This window comes from Aquila chrysaetos, chromosome Z (genome assembly GCF_900496995.4).
Source record: "Aquila chrysaetos chrysaetos chromosome Z, bAquChr1.4, whole genome shotgun sequence".
Classification (NCBI taxonomy): Eukaryota; Metazoa; Chordata; class Aves; order Accipitriformes; family Accipitridae; genus Aquila; species Aquila chrysaetos.
Genome location: NC_044030.1, coordinates 62,366,512 through 62,388,899, shown reverse-complemented (window position 1 = coordinate 62,388,899; position 22,388 = coordinate 62,366,512). Strand labels below are relative to the sequence as shown.

The 22,388-nt window shown below is 39.9% G+C and overlaps 1 protein-coding gene across 7 annotated transcripts in view; it reads right to left on the bottom strand.

Moving 5' to 3' along the window:
- Positions 1-11,815, bottom strand: part of TENT2 (terminal nucleotidyltransferase 2) — a 45,135-nt gene extending 33,320 nt beyond the window's left edge. The window contains exons 1-7 of one of the 7 annotated variants that reach the window (XM_030004811.2): positions 11,638-11,815; positions 10,334-10,537; positions 9,580-9,696; positions 7,085-7,334; positions 5,861-5,975; positions 5,649-5,740; positions 4,795-4,861 (exon numbers count right to left, since the gene is read on the bottom strand). In XM_030004811.2, coding sequence (XP_029860671.1) covers positions 4,795-4,861; positions 5,649-5,740; positions 5,861-5,975; positions 7,085-7,334; positions 9,580-9,696; positions 10,334-10,497 — 805 coding nt within the window. In that variant the 5' untranslated portion in view covers positions 10,498-10,537; positions 11,638-11,815. Of the gene's footprint in view, positions 1-4,794; positions 4,862-5,648; positions 5,741-5,860; positions 5,976-7,084; positions 7,335-9,579; positions 9,697-10,333; positions 10,538-11,068; positions 11,166-11,637 lie in introns of those variants that run through there. The other 6 variants (XM_030004813.2, XM_030004815.2, XM_030004814.2 and 3 more) reach the window with 6 other exon arrangements.
- Between the last annotated feature and the right edge of the window lie 10,573 nt (positions 11,816-22,388).

Sequence of the window (22,388 nt, the reverse complement as noted above, 5' to 3'; positions counted from 1 at the left end):
TTCTATGGATACGCATGTTTAGACAGATTCGACCTGAGGTAATCCTTTATCTGGATTTAAAGGCATTGTATGATCCTAAGTAACACACGGAGTGGCACTCAAAAAGATATAATCTTATTAACTTACTAATGTTAAAGGAAGCATCTTACAGAACTCCAATCCATGTTCACTGAACATACAATCTAGTACAACTTACACAGGAGTCCCCTCTTTCCAGCTGCACCTGCAGACACATCCAAGCATCCCTCCTCCAACATCCCAGAATGTTCTTAGAGTGAAGCTATAAAGCATGTAGAGCTCTCGGCCTCCTTTCCTTTCACTACCAAATTTAAGACAAAGATGCCCAACGCATTAGCACATGGCAGACAACGGTGGGTATCTATCTGCATGCCATAGCAATTCAACTTTTCTCACTATGACCTTTCTCAAGTGCCCTTCAGAAGTTAACTGAACTCATCCTAGGGGCAATCCATTTCCAAACACATCCTTGTGTCCAAATGCTTCCCAACACTTCATGGATGCTTGTGCCAAATTAGTTGGTACGAAAAAGAAAAAAAAATCCCCAAACATAATCCCAATCTGCTTCCCAGGGTGAAACAAAGCAAAGAGGATGTTAGAAGGCAGTAACTTGCTGCTGGTACCCTCTTTCTTGGCTCACACCAATGACACTGTTAGCAGAATCCCTATTATACATTAGATTGTTTCTTCCCTTGTATGTGTAACAGTCACAAACACAGGATGTAGAATACTGAAATACATACAGGTTGAGTAAGTGCCTTAGTAACCTGACTATCTGACCTTGAAGCTATGACTAGAGGGGCTATACCAAAATACATGTGAAGAATTCCACATAGCTGCTCCACAGTTTTGGGCATGTCTATGAAAAAGTCACAAATGCCACTTCAGCTGTTGTGAAAAAGAATATAACCACTTCAAAGACGACTAAGCACTGTTTCATAAATAACTTATTCATGCAGAATTTCACATTAAACAGCATTAGGTCCCTCTTTCCTTTTACAGAATAAAAGATTAAGCGACTGTACAAAACATTAATCCCAAACATAATATATTCCAAAAAGATCTTTGGCATCCTGCACACGCAGCCTGCTTTCATTGATAGGCTTACACTACAGAAATCTGAATCCAGAGTCATAAAGAATCTAGGAGGGCACAACACAGCAGGGGATGAATTAATTGTTGATCTCCATAGTCCTTCATGGTCATTCAAGTTCAAGTTCCCTTGCTTGTCCTAGCTGTTGCACATTCCCCTCCAGAAAACTGTTAGGCAGATTCCACTCTGATAGCCTAGTCTCAACACTACTGCACCTCTTTGTGTAAGTAAGAGAAAATGAGCTCTTCGTTATTTATTCAGATAGTAAACACCAGCCAACCCAGTACTGCTAAGTTGTTTTTCAAATGAGTCCTGCCGAGACAAATCCAAAGAGAGTAATCAGTTTGATATTTACTCTCAGTGGTTTGGATTATAGTCTCTTCAATACGTTGTAACAGTTTTCACCCCAAATTAATGTTTCACATTTCTAAAAGACATTGACAGTTCTGGGAATGTTAGCCAATATTGTAAGAAATAGATATGTGCAGGTGTCTGAACAAATAAGTCAAAGTTACACGTAATTTGTTAGTCTTTGAAACAGAAGATGTATTACTGCTATCCTTACATCTCTCTGCTCTAGAAGAAAGACAATACATACCTTTAAGACCTACTTTACTCTGTGACTATTCAAAACAAGAACACGTCTTCATTTCAGGCAGTATTCTAGATGCAGAATGACAACACAGAAAAGCCTATTCTCTAAGACTTTAAATCTGATGGGCTCAAATTCCTTGCTCACACTTGTTACCTTTTGCAAGCCTGAAACTGAAGTAAGCTGTAGCTTAGCTAAATTTTGAATCTACTTCCCAAACCTCCTAGAATGAAACACTAATCTACCAACCACAGTTATCTGTATACAACGGATAGAAGAGATAGCACTTACAAGTTCTGAAGGTGATTTACCTTAAAGAAAGACAAATTTGTGAAAGACACTGAACTAATCCGTACTTGCAATACTTCCTAATTTACCAATCATGGAATTAAGGTGAAACAAACACAGAATCACACTTTTCCTGTAGCCCTTATTTTGAAATGTACAGGAACATCACAGAGTGCGAGAACAAATAGGAAGGTGTTAGGAGAGGCACAGCTACAAAAAACCTCTCCCAAGTTTCTGAAGTGATCTGTAAAAAGGTTAAAAAAAGCTCTAGAACATTACCTATGCCACAATCTCCTCCTTATTTCTTGTTGTTCTTCAACTCTTCCACAAAACCAGCCCAAGAACTTTGTTTTAAATAACATCTTTCCTCCCCCTTCTTGCTTCTCTTACATCTTAGAACATACTTTGCTAGCTTTCATGTTTGGCCCAAACTATTTTTATTTCCTTCTCTTGCATGAAGCAAGGAATAAGTTTAATGACAGCTCATACACTTGAGAACATGCTGCAGTCTTTCTTCTACAAAAGAAAGAAAGAAATACTTAACTAGTACTGCCAAAGAAGGATTACCTTAAGATTACAGGAATGCCTATTTACTGGACAGCACAAAACTTTAAAATAATGATCAGAAGAAGCTTCATACCTTTTAGGCTGTTAAAAAGCACATGCAATAAAATACAGAATACTGTTGGAATGAAATTGCAATTCTTAAAGAAGCTCGGTAAGACAAATCTTACACTTGCCTGTACACAGCAGCAACATACATGCACTGCTAGCCCTTTCGAAGTTGCAATCTAGAATTCTGGTTCAAGTTGAAGTAACATCTCAAAAGAATTACAATTTCTGTAGGCTTTTTCTTTAAATGTATGTACATCCTTGATATTTAAGCAGCAGCTGACTTCTGAAGAGAGCAGAAGGTAGGAAATCACTTAAAACTGAAGTTCTATTAAAAAAAGAACTTAGCAGCTCATCTGGAGCTATCAATGAACAGCCATTTCTAAGCACGTAAACCTGACTCCACAAACCCAGAGTGCCAACAGACACCACTGAAGTGCATACTGCTAAGATTGTTTCCCCACAGGCGAAGAAAAAGCACATGAATCTATTAGCTTCTGAAGTCTAGCCTGGGGGGAACACCCTCCCTGCCCCCAACCAAAACCAACCCACAAGCTGTTCTGAAATTATGGCTGACAATTATATTTGCCTAAATAAGCTTTAACCAAAATAACTGGGCAACCCCCTTGTTTCAGAAGTACTGAACCTTACCATAGTTGAGCTACAGTTTGTAAATGAACTAAATCCAAAGGGGAAGACCCATATGGCAAAGCCTTTTCATTTTTAATCAGGTGAACATTTTCAAACAACTTTTATCTACCAGTTCTATCCACAGAGCACCCATACACAGACAGAAGGACAGATGGCTAGGTATAGGGATTCATGCCCACAGTGATGTTAAGATTATGAAGAGATGATCTAAGAGGTCTACATAGCACAATTAAGAGTCTGACAGGAGTGGTAATATCGGTAGTGTTTTGTCCTGCCTCACATTCCAAAGAACATTTTGATTAAATGAAGCTGACCAAGGGCACTTGCAAGATAATGGAGAATTAGGAAACCATAAAAAATGAGCAATGGCACAAACAAAAACCTTCAGGGATTGCTCGCACTTGAACATCATGTCTTTCTGATACTCACATTCCCTGGCAAACAAACTTGATTTTGTCTAAAGCTCTGTCACAGAACACAAACTCTTGAAAAAAGAAGAGGGTGATAGTTTATTTAGATGCTCCCTTTCTAATCCCTGAAAACACAACTATATTATCATGGTGCTTCTCAGAAAGCACCGGAATGACTCGCATTCTAGGCAAACCCAGACTAAGTTCTGGACTCCTTATGCAAACTTCAATATACAATAGTAATAAGCCATTAAATATCAGATGCCTATTCTGCAATGGATCTATCAAGTCTCTCTTCAAGTGAGCTGTTGAAATCTGGGTATGCATACTTGCCAATGAAGAAATTTTGAAGTCTGCATGGTTTGTTCCTTTTACCATTGCAGGATTGTTCAGAAAAGCAACATAAGGAGTGGCATCAAAGAATATATCACAAGTCTGATAAGGAGGGGGACACAGTCATTGGTATCAATAAATGACAGGGTCTTTTATAATTCAAAGGATGCTACCAAAGCCTCTTTGAAATAGGATGCTTTCACGTTTAAGTCAAGAACTGCCCATGTGAATTCTTTATCTGAAGGGAGTCCAAACAACAACTTACAAACTATGAATTTACCTGTTTCTCCTATATGTGCTGGTACTATCAACAGTTAATATTTTCTTCACTAGGCACCTAAGTTAATTATTTCACTGGTATCAAGCCCCTCCCTCGCCCCCCAATAATCAATTCTACACAGTCTACTGTGAGTGACATCTTATTTTACAAATTCTTAGACCATTGTCCCCAGGAAGGCACTGCAATCTAAAAGAGTAGTCAGAGTTCACCAACAGAGGTTTCCCAAACAGAAATCTACTCCCCACCCCTCCAATTGTGTTTTATAATTCAAAAGTCATTATAGATGCTACCTGTTTTTCAAGTCCACAAGTTTGCAAGGCAACCATTATGTTTTTCTAATTACTATCCACCAGCACCAAGATAAGTAACATTACTAAATACTTATAGCTTTTCTCCAAACAATACTACGATTAGAAGCTAGACAAAATGCAATTACATAAATTAGTTACAATTGTGCATCAATACTTTTTCCATAATTGTCAATAATCTTACCACCTCACTATAACTGGAAACTTACAAAGTTTAGTACTGAAGAGTTTTTGGACTAAGCTGAGTATATGCCTTGCTTCAGTCTTCTGGTTCACCTGAAATATGACATCAAAATTAAAGAAAAAAGTTGGTATCTCTCTTTTAGAGGTTACAAGTAAGCATGCCTTACTTTTCAAATAGAATTAATTCTCAGAATAATGAACATGTGTACCAACACATTCCACAGCCTACATACACATTTAGTGTGGCAAAAGCCAGACAGACCAATTCATATTCAGTATGCAAAGTAACTATCAGACATTCACAAATCAGAACTTGATGAAAACCTAGCCCCACTTACACAAAAATGTCCTTTCCTTCCTTTTCAATGATGCTTCAATTCTTTCAAAGTTATGCTCTACTTAGGTTGAGAGAAAAGATGTAACAAAAAAGAAATCTAAATTCTACTTAAACATTTTCTCTCACCAAAAACACTTAAGATACTTTGCATATCAAATTCCTTCTTATGCCTGCTCACTAAAATTAGTGACTATGAATCTAAACAATGAAATGAAAAAATTGTAGTTATTAAGAGTTGTTCCTGCATCTAAAATGAGTTAAAAGTTCTCTAAACAATTTTCTTCATGATTCTAGGCAATTTACTTCTCTGTTATGCTGCGCTTTTTTCACTTATGAAGTGAAGGTAATGCTTATTTTTTATAGGGTTAAATTCATATTTGCAACATTATTGGGCCCACAGTTCATAGCTATTATGAGTACAAAAATATGTTATTAAATCAAAAGGATTTGACCATTTGTTTCTCATTTTAGAATCCAATCTTATAAAAGCACATACATTCTAAAAGCAGACTTTGTTTTAACTGTATGTTTTAAATTACTTACTGGCTCTTCTTTAACCACCAGGCACAAGTCACCATCGCTGCTACGAGTGCCAAACCCATTCAGCGAGGACCCAACCAAAAAGAGTCTGCTCTCTGTAACAGAAGAAGAACAGAATAAAAACTGATGTAACATATCATAGTTTAAGAGGAAGGAAGAACTGCGAACCTGAAGAACATTCAGACTGATATTAAGTAATCAAATTCAAAACATACGTGGAAAAATTTGCTGAATTTCTCTCTGGAGTTCTGTTCTGCAGAGCTCTTTTCTGTTCAAATCACAGGTCTGTTGCTGACATGCTTGAAATAACTCCAAAACCTGCTGACTTAACTTGACACACATATTCAAAAAGTAAGGATACAGAAAAGTGAACATTCTTTCCTGCCAGAGATGCAATTACACGAAACAGAGGACTGCATTTAAAAAAAAAAAAAAATCCAGCATTGTTTTGCATGACCTATTCCATTGTCTAGAGTTTTATCCACCCTGACTTCATATTGAACAACTCCCTGGAAGAAACTTCTGCAAAGTTTTTAAATTTAAATTTGTTCAATCTATAGAAAATAGTTTTTGCCTCATCAGTACCTGCAGCCTTTCAGGGAATAAGCAGTGAAATACCAGAGGAATCTTCTGCTGACTTCAATGTCAACAGTGTGCCTACCAGTAATAGGGAGAAAAATGAATATTAAGACTGATTTCAGTTAGCTTTCTTTTTTTATCCCACACAAACTACTAAAGAAGTAGTCAGCTCTTTGGTAGAAGGAGGTATTAACTGTTTCTCTTTCACAACAGTGCTATAGGTTACAATCAACAGGCATATTTATACTAAAAAAACCAAACCCAAACTTCTGTCATGCTGGTGCAGATAAAAGTACAAAGACTGATTAGCCACATGTTTGTGTTTTTTTTTTTTTTTTTTAAAAACCACACATTTCCAACTCCACTGTCCACCTAAAGAAGACATCCTCTTCTATATTCCAGAACAGCTAGGACAGTAACTTTTACCTCCTTCTGAAGAGATGTAGAGGACATCTTTACAGGCGAAATACTGTATTTATTCAGAATGGACTTCTCTCACATTACTAGGGTGGGGTTTTTTTTTTCATCAGGATTTTCCCTGTCCCCATCATGTGTCACATGGACCATCACTCCAATTTCTACTTCCTGGAGCGGACACGTAGGTTTCCTGATGTTAGTATGGAAACCAAACAACACAAGCGAAACACCCCTACCCCAAAAACGCTCCAAACTCCAACAAGGCTACACAAGACCATAGTGGCAGCTACATTTATTGATATTCCTTCTAATGACAGCTCAGTGATAGAGACCCCATGACACTGTCAAATAACCTTGCAGAAATTTTTATGGTCTCCCACAGCACCACTGGACCCTGCTTACTCAGAAGGCAGATGTAAAGCACAGGCATAGAAAGCTACTACCTTATCTTTGGCCACAGGGAGCGGGGTTTCTATAGGGTCTGGAAACAAAGTATATCGCAATGGAGGGACACATCCAGTTAAATCTGGTATGGAATGTGCATGGAACAGTGGTGATTGATTTGATCCTGGGAGGGAGTATCTATGTTCCACGGGTAAAGGCACTGCTTGGTTAAGAACGGTTGTTTCAGAACGATGGGAATGAAGCCGCTGCCGTTTGACATCATGTGGAATACTTTGATCACTGAGTCTCCTGAGGGAGAGAGAGAGAAAAACAGTAATTCCTCTAGTTTGCAAGCTTCAACCTATCATTAGAAGACAGTTGCTACAAAATACAAATACTAATGCTTAATTATGTGACTATTTCACTAAAAGCTAGTATTCTACAGAACAAAAGGTGTGCCCATTCTATATATTAGGTAAAATAAACCTGGAATGGGAAAAGAGAACACACGACTGCAAAAGTGCAGCTACCCTTGAAGTGAATTGATGGAACTGCTTTACAAGAATGTCTGTATCAACCAATTGAAACCTAAATGGCAAGCTCAGTTAAGCAGCACAGCTCAGGAAGCTGGTCATACCAGTTTGGTGACAACATAGGGGTTTGAGGGTTTGTTTTTTGTTTTTTTAAAAGATACATATAGACTGCATAAGGGTACTTTTCTTTTAAATCAACATAAGTACAGTGAGAAGTTTTGTCAGTTCTGAATACCCAGTGATGAATAAAATAAATTCAGTAGTGGGGAGGGGAAAAGAGAAGCTTATCACAATAGCCATTCAAAAATGTAGCATTTGTCTCTGTCTTAGACTGCACAGACAGTAAACTGTGTAATCTGGGCAGAAAAGAAACACTATTAATTTCACAAATCTAACTAATGATTGTATTAAGCTACACAGGTCATAAACCTAATGTTTCATGTTCAAACACTAGTCTATGTCCTCATTAAGTCATCTGTCACAGGAATTCAAATGTATTTGAAGAGGTGTAGTGATCTTACAGACAGCCCCTTGGCATCTAACTCTTCATTAAGAAAAAGTTGTACTGAAAGCTGACCAGTGCTTGAATGCTGTGGTCCATCCACAGTAAAGAATAACAGAGGACATTCATGTTTTGTTTATACATCAAGTATTGCATAAGGTTGACCAGTATGGTGATACTCATACATTATTTTTTTTAAATTAAAGAACATGAAATCATATGTTCATATATATCAAAGAATTAACTATTAATAAAACTACAGTCACTTCTTATAGTCAGAAAAGCTGGCATCATGGTAGTGTGGAGACCTGGACAGATAGTATTATTAATAATAAAAATTCAGCTGAAGAGACCTCAAGTCATCATTTCAATTTTCAAGTCTGAGAGAAGTTCTGATAACATTACCTAACCGGAATCTTAAAGGAACTCATAATGTAACATTAAATCAAAACATAATGCTGTTTCAGCCTATTTTGACTGAGAAGAACTTGCATGAACTCATGTTCAGCAAAATACCTTAAGAAGAGTCAAATCAAGATCTAAGGATTAACTAGTTGACTAAAAATCTCCTAAAACAGCATAGGTTTCCATAAACCAGACTGGTCAAGAGGAAAACATGCATGCAGCATGAAACCGGGAACTTCTTTAGTTAATGTGATAGTTATATACTCAATGATAACTTAATACCATATATTTAATCGCACTTATTTTCTCATCTGTTAAATCTGGAAAAGAAATAGCATATAGGAAAATTTTGAAGACAGATTACATGAATCTTCCTGCCTATCAGCTGACTCACAGAATTATTACAAACAGATATCAACTACTATTTCTGAACTGATAAGTGATTTTTTTTCTAGAATGTTAAAAGAAAACAAAAGCATATATTCATCTGAAATTCCTCTTTCTGCTGCACCGAAAGTAACAAAGGAAATTATGTATATTCAAGTAAGTTTAGTTTTTTGAAAAGTAGAAAACTATGTTTCAATGAAATTCCTCTTAAAAAAAAGAACTTAACTTACATATGCTTGAATTTAACACTTTGTATTTGGAAAATAAAGCGTCACATAATTAAGAAAATCAGGAGAAACATCTAGTGTGTCATCAGAAAACCATCACAATTCCCATAAAACACTGAGGGTGCAGTCTTACTCTTAACTTGACAGATTAACAGGAAGAGAACACTCAATTACCACAAACCCTCTTATAGTCAAGCACACACGGACTATGATCTATTACAGTATTAAAATAAAGCACATAAAATCATAGCTCTGTAAGGCTACAGCTGTTGGAAGCGGAAAAACTACACATACTGAGTCACTTATGAGTACTAAAATTCTCAAAAGCAGGTACATAAATGCTTTAAAGAGTCATGACATGGCCTCTTTCACCAAAAAAACATATTATTCAGTATTGCAATTTCTAACAAAATTTAAGTTGCACAAGAAGTTGATATTAGACAAGCTTCACCATGGGTACTTTACAAACAGGATTAATCACACACACACAAAGAACTTACTTTCTTCCTCGAAAGGCTATGGGGGCATCAGACACATGTGCTGGACTGCCATTTCCATTAGGCATTGGCTGCTGCGTAACAGCTGGAATAGTTGCAAGGTTCCCACTCGGAAGAGCCCTGGAAAGACCACAGTCAGTAACTGTTATTCATATCATAACTAAGATGCTTTTTATGGGTTGGTAGTTTTTCTTAGGCAAACACTAAACTCAGCAAGTCATGTCACTTTTTTCTTAGAAGCAATACATCTGTCGTTTCTACTCGAAAAGATATTTCAGTATATATTTTTCATTAAAAAAAAATAGAAGAGGGTCATTTTTCATAGCACGTGTGTAAGAATTGGTTAGCAAACAAACTAACTTAAGGTACTGTTAAATTTAAGAGCCTAAAGAACACTATGGTATCTTCAAATCTAGCCCCAAGAATAAATGTTCTTCCCCTTCTCATCTCCTCTCTGTTTTCTCCAGTAAACAAATACAAATGAAGATCTCTAAAACGGAACTGTGGATTATAAAATATAATCTGTGCAATGGCATCTCATGCATTATGCACAATGCAGGAGAGCATTAAAGCTTGCAGGTCACTAACAGAAATGATACAGCTGTTTTACAGGACACCTTCCTATTTTTTAAAGCTTAATGCAGTTTAATGTTAAAAACAGTGACAAACATTCTCCATAAACTGAAATACTTCTTTCAAAAGACTGTTAACTCTCTTTTTGAACCCAATCCCTGCTATCAAACCTTACTGTACTTACGCTTCATTCTGAAAGTTAAACTGAGTATCAGTAACTTGCTGATGAGGGAGAAGAGTAGGTGGTGTATTTAGAGGAAGCTTATTGAAGCAATCACTCTGCTGTTGTTGCTGCTTCTGCTTTGGAGGGAAGGGTGGACGACCCGAGTTGGAGGAATTTGGGAACATTCTCCTTTCTACTTGAAGTGAACATGTATCCTTCCACCTACTTTAAAAAAAAAAAAAAAAAAAAAAAAAAAAAATCAAAATTAGGCAACAAGAAATACTAGTTACCTTTTAAACTCTTGGTTTAAAAATTGAAATAATCTACAATTTATTTCCAGAAATTGCTTAAAAGAATTGATTGTGTGCTAGTTTTATCTCCTTTCAGAAGAAGATACTAACTAAACAAATATACTACATACTTTTAAGTTTCACAATTACTATTTACTTTAGTCATGTTTAAAAGTGAATTTTTATTTGCTCCCTTCCATTTTAAGTTTAATTTTAGAAAAATTACAAGACACAAGACATAACAGTGTTCATCTCAAGGAAAAGTAACATATTACAGTGGAATGTGGTTTTTATTTTAAGTATTATGTATTGATGAAAGTTATTTTTGATTCTGCTGAAGAAACAGACCCATATTGCATGACAAGAAAGCCACCTGACATTTACATTTAATTTGAGTGGTATTTATGCGCAGTCTAAGCTTTTCCATTTCTAGTACAGAGAAGCAATGTAACACCTGTTAACACACCTCATTAATCTCTACGCAGCCCAGGCACACTCAGCATCACATAGAGCATACATGAGGAGTTTATGGATGTAGTTCATCAGTAACAAACCCGTACGTCAGAATTCAAGACTGAGTTGCAAAAGTAACGTGTCTGTTTCAGTCTCTGAAGTTGTAAATACCAGAAAAAAAAAGCAACGGAGGCGTTACCTTCCCAAAACCAAAAAAACCCCAGCGTAGTAACACTGCTGTCCCACAGGGGCTATAACGGCATTTACCGTGACTTTCAGTAGAGATTACGCTGGCAGAAGTTGCCAGGCTCTCCAAAAAGAGTTTCATAATCTTTACAATTCCAGGACACTTGTCCCAGCGGGCACTTTTTCCAAATGAGCGTGTACTTTTGGGGGAAGCACACAAGTAAGTGCCGATACACCTCCCGTGTAGGTAAGCCCAAGCGCCCGGCCCGCTCCCGCAGCCACCGGAGCCCCACCAGCCCACAGCCTCAGCCCCTGGCAGCCCAGCGGGAGGCGACCAGGACCACCGACCTCGGGCCCCGACCGACACCACCACCCCACCAGCCCCCCCCCCAGTACCTTTCCCGACAGCAACAGGGGACCCCCGCAGAACGCCGGCAAACTCACGCCGGGCGTGGGCCGAGGCAGGCGGGGAGGGCCCGCAGGCGGCACCGAGGAGCCCCCCGCGCTCCGCAGGCTCCCGGTGGCGGCAGCCCGGGCCGGACGCGGGCAACTACCACTCCAGCTGAGCGCTGCCCCCTCACCCGGATACGAAGGCGCCAGCAGGAAGTGACGGCAGCGGCGGGCTCTCGCGCCGCTCTTCCCCCCGCTGCGACTTGGCCCTCCTGCCCCCTAGCGGCCCGGCCCGGCCCGCCATGGCGCCGGCACCAGCGCCGGCCCGGCCCGGCCCGGCCCGGCCCTGTGGCGAGGGCGCAGCGCGGTGATGCGGCCGGTGGCCACCTCACCGGCGGGCTGGCGGCGTGCACGGCCCCCCGGCGGCGGGCAGGCCTGGGGCCGGGGCAGCTGCCCGCCGAGGGTACTGGCGGTGCGGAGGGGCACGGGCGGCCCCGTTCGCTGCGGGGCTGGGAGGGGCGGCCCGTGGCTTGCGGCTGCCCCCTTGCCGCCCGGCTCTGTCAGGCTGCGGAGGTGCCGGCTCGGGCCGTATGCGGGGGCTGCAAAGAGCATCGTAAAGGCGGAAACCGAAAGCCCGGCCTCACGGCCTGCCTGTTCTCTGTCCCCAGCTGTCATCATTCGCAAGTGGCTTGTCTGACAAAGATCTGACGGCCTCTCTGTGCTGACGACGTACTAAAAGGCAGAGGTTACAGCTCACAGTGCTCCACTGGCAACCAGTTCTGGCTAAGGCGAAATGATAGACAGGACAGCGCAGCTATTTTGCTTTCCAAAGTTACTGACCGACTGTAATTGAACTACTGTTCAGAAGCGTGTAGAAAAGATAGCATTTGAATAAACAGGTTAGGATTTGGCCACCAGAGATTGTAGGTGTGCTAGGAAAAATGCAAAGTCAAGAATGGGCTAAAATGCTTGCACCCTGAAGATCCAGGAGTCCATAAGATAGGAGCCAAATCAAGATTTGATTCCTTCCTCTGGAGAAGGACAGTTATCGTAAGTGAACTCTCAGCATTGAGTAGGTACTGAAACTGTGAGTTTGTGCACACACAGACACACTCTTGAAGCCTCCATCTTTGAGACAGAAACAGTAAGCTGAGGGCTTGCTCAGCTGTGAGCTGCTTGCCTGGCGGCTTGCTCAGCTGAGAGGAGGACACAGCTGGAGTTGTCATGGCTTAACGCTCTGACTGCTCATAGATAGACTTAATTGATGAGAAGGAGACAAAGCGCTGTGGCCCAGGTGAAGTGGGACTGCAAATGGACTGGCAAGGGAAGGTTTGGGCTGCAAAAAAAATCCTTCCCTCAGGACCTCCTCATCTTGGCCATGGCTTGGTATCCTTGTATAAGGGTCAGCCCATGGCTATGGCTAGCATTACAATTATGAGAGACAAACCCTAGTGACGTATATGGAGTGAAGCTGCAAAGGTAGTGTCAAAGGAAAGCTTAACCACAAAGAAATTTCCCTTAACAATTTTTAAATTTTTATTATTCTTATTATGATTACTATTATTTATTTGAGGTCTTAGGGTAAGGCTCAGCACATGGCTTGGGTTAAGGCTGGGGCTAGATAGCGACAAAGCCTAGGGCTATGTGTGGAGTGGGACTGCAGAGAATCTGTCAAGGGAAGGTTTGGGCTACAGAATGGGTCCTGGGCAATTTTAGGGTTAGAAGAGAGACAGTTGCTAAGGGTCTATTTGTGGTGGGGCTGCAAAGGGGCTGCCTAGGGATGTTTTGGTCTGCAGAAGAATTGCCCTCAAAGACTTCAATCAGGGCCATGTTTGGGTTTACCTGGGTTTAAGGCCCTGGGCACATTGAGGGTGCGGAGAGGACAGTTCCTAGGGGTCTAGCTGGAGTGGGGCTGCTGAGGGAAGGTCTGGGCTGCAGAAGGAAATCTCTGGGGACTTTTTTATCTGGGCCACGTTTGGGGCTGTCTGCTGTTAAAGGTCTATGCGCTTCTAGCATTAAGGTTGGAAGAGAGACAAAGCCTAGGAATCTAGATGAAGCGGGGCTGCAGACAGGCTGGCAAGGGAAGGTGTGAGCTGCCAAACCAGTTTTTTCCTGAGAACTTTTTCATCTGTGCTAGGGTTTGGGTTTTCTGGGTTTAAGGGCTACCTGGCCACTTTAAGGGTTAGGATTAGAACAGAGACAAAGGTGAAGGTGGCGCTCCAGAAGAGATAGCAAGGGCAGGTTTGTGCATCACAAAGAATTGTCCCCTGAGAACTCTTCCATCTTGGCCATACCTTGGCGTGTTTGGCTAAGGTCAGCCCACAGTTAAGATGAGGGTTAGGGTAAGGGATATGGTTTATAAATGTTAAGTTCCCGGTGTGAGTTGTTTGGGGCACGTGTTGATGAGGATTTCATATGGGAGGTATTGCGATGAAGGAAGAGTTCTCCCCTGTGAAGGAATTCAGTCCCAAGAGAGCTTAAACAGCATCAGCAGCAGAATAGATCTTTAGTTTCATGAGAACCCTACCAGTGCCCAGTTATGTAGGACTTTTGCTTTTCATCTGGAACTCAGCCCTCTTTATATGCTATTTGTTTGGAATCAAAACTTAACTTTCCAGTTTCTGCTCAAGGCAGAAACTTCATGTTTTAACTGTTAAAAGTCAGGGATACGACTCCTGATAGCTGGAGTTCCCTGCTTGGCCCATTCAAACAGCATTCTCCAGACCATTTGACCACTCTTGTCACCATAATCTATCCATTAACCAATAACATGTCATTCTTTGAGGTTTCTCACATTTCCCATGGGCCCTACAATAAATATAACCTTACACAATCAATATACCTGGTAGTCCGCAGGCATCAACATTTTTTGTACAGTGAAAAGGAAAAAAAAAAAGATTTAGGAATGCATTTACCCAATTAAAGTAACTTGTGTTGCTGTGTTTTTCCTTGTCTCCTTTTCCTCCACTCCTTGGTACAAGGCACCCTGATATTTTGTGTTTGCCTTAATCTAGATACTAAATCTAACCATTTTTTTTGTCACAGACTGTTCACTCTGAAGGATTTTTCCCCCATGTCTTACCTGCATCCACTTGTCAAAATAGCTACACATTTCAGTGAGGCACATGAAATAACCTGATGTTTTACAAATTGCCAACAGTCTTCTGAGACAAATCTCTGTGCTTTGATGTGCTGAGAGCTGTTCTATTTTTTTCAATATGTACCTTCATACATTGTGACCCTGACTGTGATCTCAGAAAGTTAACAGGTTAGATTCTCTTCTGTCAGGAAAGACCTACAAAGCCTTACTTCTGGTTTTAGTCATTCAAGCAAAGAATCAGACCGCTGGTCAAGAGATAACAACTGTACAACAAGGAATTTGAGAACTAGCACTACAGATTCCACCAGATCCCCCAAAATAGGGTAGGATTAGGATCAGTCTTGTGTTTCTGCCTCCAAAGAGAAATATTGCTTTAGAATAAAAATGGGTGTATTTATTGTAACAGTACAGTTTGTAAAACTAATTTATTGGAACAACAACAAAGAAATTGAATGACCAATGAAAGAAATTTATGATCTAGAATAGAAGCAGAGGCTGAATTCAGCCTCTAAAAACTACAAATGGTATTTAGTTCTGATAGATAGAAAAGAAAGTGGTTTCCAGAAGTCATTAGCAAAGAGGTCTCTGATAAACTGGCTGCAATCTTTCTCATAGAATGGAAACAACTATGCAACTAGAGTTCCTGTTTGGTGCTATTTACAATTTTCTAATACTTCTAGAGCTGAAGGTAAATAGTGCTGGAAAGTTTGGTCAAAGGTGCTCAATGTTCAATAGTTCAAGGAGAAAAAATGAAGGAAAAAACCCTATTCCTCCAGGGAAACCTTTGTCTAATCTTAAAAAGTCTATAGGCTCTTTTCTCTGTCTCTTGGCTCCAGAGAAGACCTATGGGAACTGAGACAGGTGTATGTTTAGAATATGCTTTACTATAGAAAACAGCCTTACAAAAGAGCATTTGATACTACTGCTTTTAAAAGTGTTACCTGATTAAGAGCGATTAAAAACATGTACTCATGTACTCATCCTTTCCCTACTGGGAAATTACTTAACTTACTTGAAACATTTTTCAGTTTCAAAACCGGCTGTAATATATGGTCATTTATGATGTTATTAGTCTCCACAACCAGGTCTGAAACAATGAAACTTGTATCAGTACAGCGTTTCATTTTAAGTATGTCATTTTCATATTTTGTAGTGAGACCAAATGTGGCAAGTATATTAAAATAAGGAATGTAACTCCAATGAAATAAATGGAGCTATAACAGCAATTAATATGGTGCAGGATCCACACTGAAGTCTGCAGCTTTTTAATCATGAGACCCATATGATATGCTTTGCCATTTGTTTAGAAATCAGGATATTCTGGGATTGAAGCCAAACCAGAGACTTAGGTCTAAAATAAATTTTAGGTACCAGGCAAAAAGCAGCTTTCCTCAGGAAGACAATACAATATTTTAATAATAATACAAAGAACTTAAATTAGATGTACATTAAGAAACAATATTAAAAAGGCACAAATCAATTGCTGAAGGTTGGCAGGTGTCCATGTAAATATTCACTGCATTAAAAGCAAGATTCAAAAAATTAGCAAGTAAATACTGAAGGAAAAATTAATAATTTTCTTAATTAAACAAATGCAGTATTTTTTTTCCCACAGTGCAGCATCCTAGTTCTGATGTTCAACATTCAGCCAGGTTCAGTGATGTTCATGTGTGCCTTTATGTGCTTTCTTAGTGCTTTTTAAGTGAGAGATCAGTTGATATATTTATTAACTACAATATGCTAATTTTATATATGTATCACATAATACACAGTACAGTATTTATGAGATCTAATTAGTGTATCATAGCCATTGATATGGAAATGTTAAGTAACTTTGCAAACATGTATGTTGTATGTATGAATTCCAACTTAAAATTGTAAAATACAGATTTTATAAATCTGTTGTGCTGATTTATAGCAAAATATGTACTTACAGGTATCTTTCTTGGGATGATCTAAAACCATGTCTACATACGAATGATCCCTGTATCTTTTTCAGATGAGTTGTTTGTACTGCACCATTTTGTATTACTGTTGAAAATACACTATTTGTTCTTGATGAGAATTAAGGCTGTTGTGATGAATGGCGTAATGCAGTGCACTGGCTAGATTAATGAGTATATTTGCTAGTAATTTCATTACTTCAGTGCTTTGTTTTGTAAATTTTCTAATTAAACTCCTTTAAATACAACTTTTTTAAAGGAAGGCCTGAGTTCTGGGTTTTCCGAAATTTTAATATTTTCTCTTTTGTGTGAACAAAGACACGTTTTAAAATAAACAAACAGGGTCAAAAATTTTGATTGAAAACAGTGGATGATGCCAATTAACTCCTCACGACCCTACAAAACTGTTTTTTTTCACTTAGTTTTGTTTTAATCCATTGTACTCTTGGGAAGATATTCATGTTCCCCAAGTCCTAAACTAGTCAGTAAAGTTTTTGAAGGGTTTGCCTGATATGTCAGTTCATGAGGGTTAGGTATTTAAGAAGGAATTTGATGATTGTTACAAAGGTCTAGTAGATATTTCACTGTGGCCTAGTTTTTATTCGTGGCTGAGAAAAATTGATTTAGGGTTAATGGATCTGGAGGCAATACCTACTCATTAACTTAACTTTGTGCATATATTAACATTCCCAAACTGGGGGACAGACAGATACAAACTTTTTTTCTCTCTTGAACTCAGCATTATATAAAGACAGTAAGTATTACCTCTATTTTATACTTGACTTTACTAAATTAAGCATGCACTTGGAAGTTATGAGGTCTCAATGAGCACAGTGAGATTTGAACAAGCTGGGAAGGTCCTACTATGAGTTAATAAAATATAACTTGCTACCTGCTGTCTTTTTTCCTAGTATTTCCCATGTGCACGGCCAAAGGTTGAGTAGGGTATGAGAGCTAGCTGTTGGTGGTCAGCTTAAATTCTGTTGTATTAAATTTGTTCACTGTCTTCAGGTTTTTATGTCTGGTTTTGATTGCTTACGTGTTTGCGGAAAATGCATCTGAACACCCAGTTTATTTGATTCAGGAGTTTTCCCATGTTTAAGAACTAAAATTCATCAGCTCGATGTAAATGATGACAGTATTTTATGGAAAAAAACTATCTAGTGGCTTTGCTGGCAAAGATGTGTGCCTATCAACTAAGAAATTCCTTAATGTTATCCCCCTCCGGAGCAGATTATTAAAGATACTACTATTCTAGGTATCACAAGTCTCCTTACACAAAAGCTATTGTAAAGTTCGCCAAATTTCAAATACGTTTGGCAGAATGAGGAGCATTTTCATGTACCATAAAAACTTTGAATTAAAATTTACTAGTGTTTAGGAGTTTTTACTCAAGAAATCAGAACATGTTTGCTAACAAGTTTAAAGATTACCTTAAACTTTACAGTATGTGTAAATGTGTTTTCTTCAGGGCTTTTTAACAAAGCCTTACAATAGGAATAACTAAACACATAGTTTTTACTTAGCATTTAAGTAAAGCAGCCTATAAAGAGTTGGACCTATGTACTTTGGCTCTGAAAACCCACGTCCCCCTCTCTCAAGTTGCTAGCATTTATGTTACTAGTAAGCTGTAAAAGTGACTTTCATTTTAAAATGCAGGCAGCCAAGAGATGGACACATATCTGTGTCCATACACACTTGCTGAAGTCAGTTACAGAAGTCTAATCAAAAGTTGTATGTTCAAAATTGGAACAATTCTGTCTAATGCAGCAGTAATCCACAGTGTTTCTTTTATGCACAACCAGCATTTTTCCAGGTGCACTTGGTATATGTTCTTTAATGAGTTGTAATTCAAATAAACTAATTTTTCCCGTTTTACATTTGCAGACGTGTTCCTTCTCACCTTCAGTTTTAATCTGGCATTTTTCAGGCCAGATAGTTTTTCAGCCAATGTCATAGAGGAAATGAAACAGGGCTCCAAAGGGAAGCTGCCAGCACGTTATCTATGAAGAGGCTACCACATGTCCATAATACATTACACCATCTTGAGGCAAGTTCAGTCTTTGTTGTGAGCTATGTATTAGTACGGTTTCTTCTGAATAATTTATAATGTTGCTGTGCAAATTGGGTTAGTATTAGGAGCCCTAGAAATGTCAGGTTTCAAAATAATCCTCCTATTGGTAAAAGTATTCAGTGTGAAATACTATATTAAACACTGAAGCTGAGCTTTTGAAATCACAAAAGGCAGGAAATGCAGAGTTAGGGTTGCCATGGAAACCTTAACTCTACACCTTTAGGTAGGTAGTATGCTATGGTTTTAATTACTTCCTTTTATACAACTCTATATAGGTGTCCTCCCTTTATTATGTGAATTCTAATTATATTGAATGCTATTTATAATACATATTAATTGTACTGGCTACTGAGCAAACATCAGAAATTGGGCATTAGCTGTGGCTGACTGTATCTTGCACTGTTGAGGTGACTGTATGTGTATCTAGAAAATAATATTATGGCTAACTTACTGGCCAAGGTATTAAAAAAGTGCTTTTTCTGAGTTAGAATTGCACACTCTTGCCATCCCATTACAGTGTATCATCATAAGAAGAGCAAAATCTTAGAAAACACAGGCAATTTACAGGAGGTAAACTGAAAATGGTACTTCATGGAAGTTTAAGCAGGATGATGGTACACTTCTTCAGCAAAGCGTGAACGTACAGCGTTAGTGCTTTATGAATGTGCGTTGTTCCCTCCAGTACTTCATCTTGCACTTCACAGCACATAGCTTTTGCTCCTTCTCCTCCAGTTTCCTTCCAAACAGCTTGGTGAGCAGTATGAAGCCTCTGCGAAGTCTGCATTAGGCTGCAAACCTGAAAATTCTCCAGCCCAATTCAGACTTCCTGTATCTGCTTGCTAAAGGGGCCGATTTATATGAAGTTTTGTCTTCTTTTAATTAGCCATTGGCTCCATTGATATGCAAAGAATGCCCAGATGTTGAACATTAGGAATCTCACGTCGAGAGACCCAGCAGCAAGCTAACATCTTTAGTATGGTATCTGGAAAGGTGTAGCAAATGGTATGGTACATTGCTCAGAAAAAGTCCTCTGTCTATGACAGCAATTCATATGATGTCTGGGAGAATGTTTCAGGAGAGGGCACACTTGCAACTGAAATTTCCAGTACGTTCATTAAAGTTTGGAAGATTGTAATCAAAATACTATAAATAAAAGGATGCACTGTGAGAAAGATGTTAAAATGAGCATCATTAATTTTTGTTTCTCAAATTGCTGGTAGCACTTTTGGCAGCACTGTTTGGGTAACAGTAAATATGTTTCTAGAATGTATAAATATTAAATAGGTGAGCATGATGTTCAGGTAAAATAAAATCTTTGTATCCACAGTTTCCATTGGCAACTACTTCCTAGAAAGCCAAAGACCAGCCTTTAAATGTGAAAGAGAGAATGTCGCTGCCTCTTGACAGCTGGGGTGGCTGCTCCTCCAAGCCCTCTGCCAGCAGGCTCACCAGGAGGACCACACAGCTACGCTGAGGCAGGCCACGAGTTTGCCCGTGCCGTTGTCCCACTAGTCATCTGCTGACAGCAGCGACTCGGTGCTTGGCCTTGCTCCCACCCCTCTTTCAGACCGCTAAATTTTCTGGCTTGGTCCGTCGTGGTCGTTTTCAGCGAGCTGCAAGTGCGGCCGGCAGGGGCGCCCTCTGTGCGGAGAGGCTGGCGCTGCCCGGTGCGGGACACGGCCGGTTCCGGCCGGTTCCAGCCGGTTCCAAGGGACGCAGCCCGGGGAGCGGCCGGGCCAACCCGAGAAGCCGGTGGCGCCCGCGTGAGGCGGCATTTCAGGAAGGGTACGAGGCTGCCCTGCCTCCGAGGGTGTGTGCGGCTGTGAGTGGGGCAGGCTTTAGGAAAACAGTTTGTTCGGCTGTAGAACTGCAAGAGCCGGAACCGTGTAACCGCGAGGTCGCCGCACAGTATCACTGCAGGGTATGTATCAAAAGTTGTCGATTTCCTGCTGTGACAAGCGCAAGGATATATATTGTGTGGTCAATTAATATGCTGGTTCTGAAAATCAGATGTGGCCTTCCAGCTCGGCTTTTTTGAAAATTTCTGAACGTCTGAGTTGTGCTCTTTGTGGTGCTCCCTGTAAGGCACAGACATAGACTTACACAAGAAGGCTTCCTAAGGGTCATACGGTTCCTATGAAGTAAGTGAATCTGCTGTCCAAATGTAAAGGGCTAACTACAGCAGAAAGGAGGGTGGGAAGTGTAATGAACGGGTTAACTTTGTTCATGAAATCAAGGAGGGGGAAGAGACACATTGAGAGTTAACATATGCCTGGTGTAAATAACAAAGCTTGCTTAAGTGATGTGTAAAGGGAAGAGGGCAATGGCTATAACTTACTAGATAAGGAGGGGGGGAAAGAACAACAGCAATAACTTACTAGATGTTGTTATAGACGCTCGTGACAAATTGGAGGAGCCAATTTGTATTAAATAAAAGATCGAATTTATTAGCAAGCGATAAAAGAGCAAAACAGCGCTGGGCGGCCGGGGAGACAGTGCTCCGCCACAAGCTCGCACTCAAACAGGGGAAGAGCCTCTTTATTTATACAGTCTTTTTAGTCCCTGATACCTGACGGCTGGCTGGTATCTTCGGTATCTTGTGCCATCAGGTGTTAAGTGGTCGTAATTTGCCTTTAGGTGGTTGTTGGGATGAAGGCCGAAGTCTTCCTCAGCTGTTCTTTAGGTGACTCAAGTCCCATTCATGCTCTGTAAACGTCTCTCTACATATGCTAATCATCGGTACTCATGGTCTTAGATAAGTGAAGAATATTCCTTCCTCCATATGCGATTTCATGAACAAAGTTAACCCGTTCATTACAATCCCCCCTTTTCTATTTTATCCTGATTTTGTTCATTAAATCGATCTAATACTTCTTTTGCCCGCCCGAGGATAGGATTAATTCCTTCATCCTCTATTTGTTCATATTGTTTTCGCAACAGCATTAAGTGTGCAGCTTCTAAGCGCCCTTTAACAACAGCGATCAACTTATTAAAAATGCATGGCCCGAAAGTCAAAAATAAGATCAACAAGATAAGGGGTCCTGTAATAGTTGACAATAGGGTGGTTAACCAGGGTGAATAATTAAACATAGACTCATACCAGTGCTTCCCTGTCTTTCTTTCGTTTTTCTAACCCCTCCCGTAGCTTGGCCATTGTATCTCTAACTACTCCAGTATGGTCAACATATACACAACACTCCTCCCGTAGGGCTGCACATAACCCCCCCTGCTGCATGAACATTAGGTCTAAGCCCCGTCTGTTTTGTAATACTACTTCTGATAAAGACCTAACAGACTGTTCTAGGGCTGTCATGGCTTTTTCTATCCTAGCCAAATCCTCGTCGACTGCTATTCTTAAGGATTGAAATTTTTGATTTTGTTGTACGAGGGAGGTTATTCCTGTACCAGCTCCAGCAGCTCCGACTGCTATGAGGGTTGCTACCGTGAGGGCTGTCAAGGGCTCACGTTTTTGTATGTGATGGGCCTGAGTAGTTTGATAGTCATAAACAAAATCTTCGGGATGGTAAATAAGCCTAGGTATTACAGCTACTTGTATACAATATTCAGTTATCCAGTTAAAAACCTTTAGGGATATACAAGGTGTAACCCCAGTTTGGGAACAGATCCACTTAGTATTATC